Source organism: Salmo salar, chromosome ssa21 (assembly GCF_905237065.1).
Source record: "Salmo salar chromosome ssa21, Ssal_v3.1, whole genome shotgun sequence".
NCBI lineage: Eukaryota > Metazoa > Chordata > Actinopteri > Salmoniformes > Salmonidae > Salmo > Salmo salar.
The window spans coordinates 26397501-26406206 of NC_059462.1; the positions used below are offsets into that span (position 1 = coordinate 26397501).

The 8706-nt window shown below is 44.8% G+C and overlaps 1 protein-coding gene across 1 annotated transcript in view; it reads left to right on the plus strand.

The window, feature by feature from the left end:
* The window catches only part of LOC100195685 (serine/threonine-protein kinase SIK2), a 14494-nt gene extending 6018 nt beyond the window's left edge, over positions 1 to 8476 (plus strand). The window contains exons 7-12 of the mRNA XM_014164935.2: positions 110 to 234; positions 1357 to 1480; positions 1676 to 1902; positions 4059 to 4776; positions 4909 to 5104; positions 5213 to 8476. Coding sequence (XP_014020410.1) covers positions 110 to 234; positions 1357 to 1480; positions 1676 to 1902; positions 4059 to 4776; positions 4909 to 5104; positions 5213 to 5753 — 1931 coding nt within the window. The 3' untranslated portion in view covers positions 5754 to 8476. The remainder of the gene's footprint in view (positions 1 to 109; positions 235 to 1356; positions 1481 to 1675; positions 1903 to 4058; positions 4777 to 4908; positions 5105 to 5212) is intronic.
* The last annotated feature ends 230 nt before the right edge of the window (positions 8477 to 8706 follow it).

Sequence of the window (8706 nt, forward strand, 5' to 3'; positions counted from 1 at the left end):
GCCACAAAGACCCAGTGTGACAGTCTGTAGTCAATAAACACAGAAAACTAACACACGCACGCAGCAACACAAATAATCATTAGTCGATCTCTCTCTCCTTCCCATTCAGACTTTGGATTTGGAAACTTCTACAACTCAGGCGAGCCCCTGTCTACGTGGTGCGGCAGCCCCCCCTATGCAGCACCCGAGGTGTTTGAGGGGAAGGAGTACGAAGGGCCACAGCTGGATATCTGGGTAAGGGCTCACAGGGAAACCGCACACAACATGGCTACCCATGTTTTGAATGCAGGTTGGCATTTATTGTCATGAATCTTGCCTTGAAGGCAGCTCTGCAGAGTGGTCACTAGCTGGCACAGCCACAGAGTCATAAGATCTGATTTTAAACCTAACATGTTGACCACACCGACGCGTTGAGTGTGCGAGCTTTGAAAAATAAATGTAGACATACATGTTATTCAGTCATTTCAACTGCTCGCGCCCATCAACGAGGTTCTGCGTAGCCAGGCGCTAAAATATAACTTGGTTCTCTTTTTGACGCGTTGCAAGTCCCGTCTCTCCCATTTCCTCATTGGTTTTTAGGAGCATATACCCACGTGGGTGATTGAAAGATGAACTGAGGTCCACACTCCAGTCCCGTTGTTGGTGGTAATGCACCTTAAAGTTGTTTGCTAACCGCCATATAAAGTCCACAGGAGAAGAAGCCTGAAGGAGGAGAGTTTACTAGACAGTGACTAAGTTTCCCCTTTTATCTGTGGATGAATTGTCAGAGTAGAGAACACACGATTTTGTGTGACTCAAAATGGGTCAAAATTCAACAAAGATCCAAAAAAAGGACCTTGTGTATTTCAGGTACAATAACAACATAATGTTTATATCCCAGGGCAGATTAGCTAGCAACAGCAAGCTAGCTAGCTAAATATCCATGAATGTTTCATGTGTTTCGACCTGCTTCAGAGTATGTTTTGATATTTCAACCTGGGTGTCCTGATTGCATCTGGTGTGGATGGACAAAATCAACACGTGTGTGATGGCGGACTCACCCGCGTGCCCGGTCTAGTCAGCATGTAACCCTAACCTTAACCATAACCACACTGCTAACCCTAATGCCTAACCCTAATCATAAATAAAGACCAAAAGCTCTTTTTAGTTTTCATCCATGTTTTACGATATAGCCAATTTTGACTTTGCAGCTGGCCTATCTAGCAGAAATCACTCAGTTCTGCCACCAGGGCAAGATTCATGACAATAAACGTAGCATTTTGAAACCAAGTTCTACTATTTTCATGTAAAATGAATGAATACAGAAGTAATGGGAGAGACCATTTGTTGACGTTCTCCTGGTCTATCTCTCTACAGAGTTTGGGTGTGGTTCTGTACGTTCTCGTGTGTGGATCCCTTCCGTTCGACGGGCCCAGCCTCCCCGCCCTCAGACAGAGAGTCACAGAGGGGCGCTTCAGAATCCCCTACTTCATGTCTCAAGGTACCCATCACCATGGCAACAACACAGTGACACATTTCCTAGTGTAATTGGGATTGATAAATTGACTGGTGAAATGGCTGGTTTATATTAAATAAAAGCACATGCTCTAGCATCACAGAATGACCTTGCTTTCCCTTATACCTCCCTCCTTCCATCCATCCTCCCTCTCTCTCCCTCCCACTCTTTTCCCCCCAGACTGTGAGAACCTGATCCGTAGGATGCTGGTGGTGGACCCAACCAAGAGGATCAGCGTGGCCCAGATCAAGCAGCACCGCTGGATGCTGGCTGACCCCACAGCTCCTAACCAGACCCTCAGTATGTCACTGCCCCTCACAGACTACAACTCCAACCTGGGGGACTACAGCGAGCCCGTCCTGGGCATCATGCAAACCCTGGGCATTGACCGCCAGAAGACCATCGAGGTGAGTGGCAGATTGGTCGATGTGTTAATTGGCTGATTGGTTGATTGGTGTTATCGTCATGGAAGGAGGATTAGAGAAGGGTAAGGAGTGAGTGGAGCTGGGTTGTTATATAGATTACAGGTTATATAGTCGTTTATACAGAGTATCACTAGTGTCCTAGAAATACAGTATTTGAAGTACACTGTAGAGACAGCTAATGGGGTTGGGTACTGGGTTGAAAGTGGTGGGGCTTTGAGACAGTTAGTTATGCCTGGCAGTAGAGTAGGTGGTATGTTATGCTGCCTCCCAGGCAGGCACCACAGTCAAACCCACCCTGGATCCCTGTATGCCTGGTGGGCTTACTACTCATTTTGTAGAGAGAATTAGGGGGATAACTGGCATCTGCTTTTAGAGGCTGACACTGAGCTGAGGAGACGAGCTCCAACAGTCTCTCAGTAGATCAGACTGAGTGAGTGCAGAGTGATGGGCGCAGAGCGCGTGTGTCCGTGTGTGTGTTTCCTGTCTGAGAGAGAAACAGTCCTTTATTATGACACCCTTTGAACCTAAATGGCTGACTAACATGTCCTTAGCTGTGTTCGAATACTCATACTAGCCGCACTAACCGTAGTATTTGTGACGTAAATCAAGTATATAGTATGCTTATTGGTCATAGTTTGGATATAGTTAGTATTCCAAAAGTTCCCGGATGTCATACTACATTCGCCAAAATATGAAGTATACAAGCAGTGGACACTATTTCCGTGCTTTTAGGGCCCATAATGCAATTCTTTAGAAATTGGTTTTCAGATTTGAAGAAAATGGCGGAAAATATGCAGCCGAAGACCAACGAGAGCGGATACAAATTCATTGCTTTAACTAATTATGACAAATGTCAAGATACCTTACATGTTACGTTGGCTGACTATCTCTTAGCTACGATATCTTTATTAACTGCATAGCATATCATTACAGCAGTATGTACCGGTATGTTAGCTAGCTAGCTAACGTTTTTTGGCTACTAATACATCCAACTTGCCAGTATATTAACTATATGTGTCACGCCCTGACCTGAGAGAGTCGTTTTTCTCTGTTTGGTTAGGTCAGGGTGTGACATGGGGTGGGCATTCTATGTGTTGTATGTCTATGTTGTTTTTGTATTTCTTTGTTGGGCCGAGTATGGTTCCTAATCAGAGGCAGCTGTCTGTCGTTGTCTCTGATTAGGAATCATACTTAGGCAGCCTGTTCCCCACATGTGTTTGTGGGTTATTGTATTTTCTGTGTGTGTTCGGCACAGCGCATTACGTTTATTGCTGCGTACCTGTGTTTTGTTTTGGGTTTCCGTCAATAAAGATGCGGAATTACCGGCATGCTGCACCTTGGCTCCTTTATGACAGGGAATTTGAAGATTCAGAACGTGACAATATGCTATTTAACTAACTACCCAATGTTTATTAACTTAATTATTCCCGTTATTCTTATAGTTTCGCTAAGTGGTATAGTCGTTAAGCGTTCTTAATGGACAGTCAGGTGCATTTGTAAATTCACTCTGGCTATCTACTCCGATTTCAGAGCACTCTCCTCTGAGTGTACGTGTGCCAGAGTGCAGAATAACTGATGAATTTACGAACGCTCAACACCAGTTGAATATATGGTGTCAGTAAACATCGGCAAAGAAGCGTAATTAAATTGTTGCCAGCAGCACAGTTACAGTCACCAATGCTCTGGATAACATGAAAACAGCCTAACCAGCTCTACTAGGGTGAGAAAATGGTCAGAGTGGGGTGTTCTCTCATTATGTGTCTGGAAGTAGCTAGCAAGTAAGGATCAACCCTACTCCTCGGCTAGAGCGTCCGGTGACACTGCCTGGCATTTACAAATGAACAATCAGACAACGCTCTGAGCGCACTCTGGTACTCCAAATTGAATTTAATAACACACCCGAAGTCGTAAAGTGTCTAGCTAGTAATTTGTTATGCTCACAAGCTAGCAAGAGGTTGCATAGCAACAGCATCAACTTCCGATAGACACGCAAAGCGCTAGTAAGCTCAACTGAAAGAATACCGTTAGTTTACAGTATACTAAAATGAACTAATAGTATGTAGTATATACTTATTAAGTATGTAGTATACAGTATGTTAGTATGGGTATTCAAACACAGCTCTTGTCTTTCTCCCCAGTCTCTGCTGAGCAGCAGCTATAACCACTTCTCAGCCATCTACTACCTGTTGTTGGAGAGGGACAGAGAGCACCGGGCCTTGCAGCCCAGTCGCCAGTGTGGACCCTGGACCCAGAAACCCAGGAACACCTCCGACTGCGGTACCCCAGAGGTCATCATGGAGGACAGCTTCAGAACTTCAGCCTACCCCATTCAGTGCAAGACCACCCCCCCCATGCAACCGGAGATGGAATATGACCATGGTGCATTGTTCCAGCGTGTGGCGTTCCCGGTGGAAGCCAGTCTGAACCGACTGCTGTGTAACCGCTCCATCTCCCCAAACAGCCTGCTGGAGACCAGCATCAGTGAGGAGGTGTGGCCCCGTGACTTGGAGGAGGTCACACACACCTGCTCACCGCTCGTCCTGCCCACCACCACCTCCCGGCGACACACCCTGGCCGAGGTCTCCCCTCACTTCTACCAATGCAACCCCCCCTGCATCGTGGTCAGCCTCTCCGATGGTGCATCGTCTGACAGCTGTCTGAAGTCCTTGTCCACCCCCAACCCTGCCCTGCACCCTCCTGTGGGGGGCCTGTCAGCCATGTCAGCCTCTGGGACTGGCCCCAGGGCGCTGGTCTCTGCTGGTACCCAGCTGTCCCTCTCCTCTCATCTCCTCCCCCAGGCCCAAGCTTCCAACTTCCAGGAGGGCCGCAGAGCCTCTGACACCTCCCTAACACAAGGTATGGGTGATGTTAGTTTATAACCATTACCTACAGTATGTATCATTCACATCATCATCATCATCATCACTACAAGGAAATGTATCAGGCCCAACAGAATCTAACCCATCCCCTCTCTGTGCGCCTTCCCAGGTCTGAAAGCCTTCCGCCAACAGCTGAGGAAGAACACGCGCACTAAGGGTCTTCTGGGTCTGAATAAGATCAATGGTCTGGCGAGGCAGGTCTGCACTCTGACCTCCGACCACAGTAGCCGTGGCAGCCGAGGGTCAATAGGCCCCACCATCAATGAGCACCGCAGCATGCTGGAGGAGGTTCTGCAACAGCAAAGGTAAGATGGAGACACACAGAGACACACACACCTGCACATAAATATAATCACAACCACATAGTCACAGTAAGTGAAATTCTAACCCCTCCTCTCCGTCTCTATTTACAGAATGCTCCAGATCCAGCACCAGCCCCAGGCCCCTCAGTCAGCATCTACCCAGAACCCTCTGCTCTTCCTGTCCCAGCAGCAGCCACCCTCCCCCACATCCGTTCACGCCACCTCAACCCTGTTTGACACCTCTGCCTCCTCCCTCCCCCAGGGGGAACATCAACACCCCCTTTCCCCACACCAGAGTCTCCTGGCCCTCCAGCACGCCTTCTGGCAGCAGCCTTTGGAGTCATCTTCCTCCTCCTATGGCTCCTCTTCCTCCTGCTCCTCATCATCATCCTCCTCTACCTTCCTCTCCCCTGTGGCCTCCGCTGCTTACCTCCTCGAGGCTCGCCTGCACATCAGCCAGCAACCCAGCCTCCATCCCCAGACCAACCTACACTACCAACCCCAGGCCCAGAGCCAGGCCTTCACCCAGGGCCCCTTACCCCTCATGGCCAGGCAGGGGATGTGGACTCTGGATTCAGCCTCCGGGAGAGAGTCAGAGATGCAGGAGCTGAGCCTGGGTGGGCAGCAGAGTAGCTGTGTGATGGTGAAGTAATGGAGAGAAAGAAAGGAGAAACAGGAAACAACAAATTCCTACTAGACCAGAGTACTTGTTCTTTATGGCAACCAGAGTAAAATATGTCATGGTGATGTCATCACTGATGGACAGGAATGGTGAGCACTTTTTGACAGTGGGAACAGAACTTTGAGCTATGGAGTTGCTCACAGATCATCATATGATGAGAAGATGATAGGACAATTTGTTTTGTCGTCCTAAGTGTGAAAAGAGAACTATTGGGGAGAACTCTATGAAAAACTGAGCATAGAGTGGACAGATAAAAAAGAAATGATGCAAGTGACAAATCTAAATTCTCTTGAACAACATGCAAACACTCACATCTAGGTGTGTGTGTATCTGTGTGTGATCACATAAGCTGGCAATTAAGCAATAACAAAACTCTGGAGAGGTGACTCTGAGTTCTTGTCGGATCCCCAGAGAAGCAATAAAGGTCTGGGACGACCTCAACGCAACAGGGAACCCCTGTACCTGTCCTTTCTCGATAATAGGGACCCCAACACACCCATCTCCTTTTCTGGAGGGATGTGTGAAGGACTAATCTTGAAAGGACAATGAGGAGTGGGATCAATGTACCATCGAGGTAATGTAAGACCTATTTCAAAAAACATTTTCTTCCATCTTTTTGTTTGTTTGAAACAGGAGGATCTAGTCTTCCTTTTTATTACATTTCATTGTTTTTTACTTTATTTTTTAAAACTTTATTTGCCTTTTGGAGAATACATTACTTTGTGGCAATCCTACAAGCATGCAGCATCAGAACAATTTTAATCTTCCAAACTTTCTTTGAACACAATGTTATAGTGATTTGACAAACTGTGATTTGTTTGTGCAAGATTCTAGCTGAGCTAATGCTGCTTTTACCTCAGAAGATAAAAACCTGGTATATCTTGATCAGCCAAAACGGAATAAAAAATGTACTTGCTGAGTGTCTAAAGCACAATAGGTATTGCTATTAGCAAGCTGTGTGTGTGTGTGTGTGTGTGTGTGTGTGTGTGTGTGTGTGTGTGTGTGTGTGTGTGTGTGTGTGTGTGTGTGTGTGTGTGTGTGTGTGTGTGTGTGTGTGTGTGTGTGTGTTTGCCTTACAAAAAGGTTGATTTCAATTCATAATTTATACCTATATATGGTTCCTTTCTAATCATATTCCCTCTGTTGTTATGTCCTTTTGGTGAGGAATCCTCAATCATGCTATCCTGCTGTTTTATCACTACCTTCTCAGGTAACCGAGTCCCAAAAATGTGGAAACATTGTCTAAACTTAAGATCCTGAAGACCTACAGTATGAGCATGATGTTATTCCCTATCAGAGGAAAACAAGACTTTAACCACTTTACTTTTCACTTGATGTATAGGCTGTGTGTAGGCTATATGCTGTACTGCTTTCACATAGCCAGAACAAAGACTTTGGGACTATAGTGCAATATTTCACATTGAAATGCAGAGGAAATGAGAAATGAAGAGCTGACAGGATCGTACATTACTTGGCATTTATTTGATTTCTTTGTTTTTATTAGCACATTTTTGTATGATTGTAAGAGGTTTTAAAACCTTTGGAGGGTGCTAGCTGAGTAGATCAGGTACCTGAACGCTTCTGTTTTTGTTGAACATGAACATAGATATGAATAGATGTAAAAGAAAGGACCCAAACCATTTCATAGTGCTTTTCCTCTTGACATCACGGTTGCCTCTGCCATTGTACAATGGCAGATCTAGAGATGAGCCAAAGAGAGAGCAGAGTAAGAGAAAGAAGCACTGCTTACTTTCCAGCAACTCAAAATGCTAGCTAGCTAGTGCTTTCATGGCGTACTCTGTGTGGCTCCTGCTATGAGCAAGCTGCTTCTGCCACAATATGCGAATGTGTTGAAAATTCCCCTAGCAGTTGGGTTCCAGGACCATGGCTGTCTTTGTTTTTGTAATTTCTAAGAAAATAAAATGGAAAACAACTTGTAGCACTACAATCATTTTTGCTGCAACGTGAGTTTTTTAATGAATTGGCCGTAGGTGGTAGAGGTCGCTAGCTAGAGGTTAATACAACGTACTTGGGTGTATGTGTTAGGCCTATTTATTTTTAGAGAATGTGTTTGAAACAACACCATTTACTTCAGCTGTTTACACCATGACAGCGGTGAACCTTTGTTATTTTGGTTAGTTTGACCATATCTGTGAAGTGGTCTTCTTTTGAACAACATGTTGAAGAGGAAAAGTGTTGGAAGCCTGAAGCTTAAAAGTTGTTTGATCGATTTCTCTCTGAAATAAGCAGTGTTAATATTTCTAAATGACGTTATATTTTGATTGATTACACTCATCAACAGTGTGCCTTCTTCAGAACAAACCCCCTATGATCAGAGACACCCTCTTTTGTCCAATCAGATTTGCTACTTTTGCTGTATTGAAGAAAAAAATAAGCATTTCACTTTAAAATGAATATATCTCATTTCCGAAATATGTTTAGTTTCTCCTGTTGGTTCAGAAAACTCTTCACAAACTTAGTTTGACCAAACTATTGAAAAACAAAATAGCCTTTTCGACGCAGATCAGTAAGATGTCCTTTTGGTAAAATGTTGGATATGAAGAAATATGCGTTATGATTTTCCTGATTTTCTACTTGACTGTGTGTGTGTGTTTGTATGAATGTTATATGAAAATAAAGATTGTTTATTTGTGTGGCTAATTTATTTGAATAAAACATGAATAAACATATAATTCCAGTTGTTGGTCGTAATTCTGTGTAAATGTCTTAAGCCCTCTTTATACCTGTTTCTAACATGCATGCTTTTCCCTAATCTTGTCCAACAATCTGATTACGCCCACATTTTTAGACAGTGTAGAAGATGAAAAGAAGCATTATGATCAGATCTTCCTGACCACCTCCTGACGTAGTCAGACACTTAGACGGACTCTTCACAGTGAAACCATTTAAATCATCATTATCC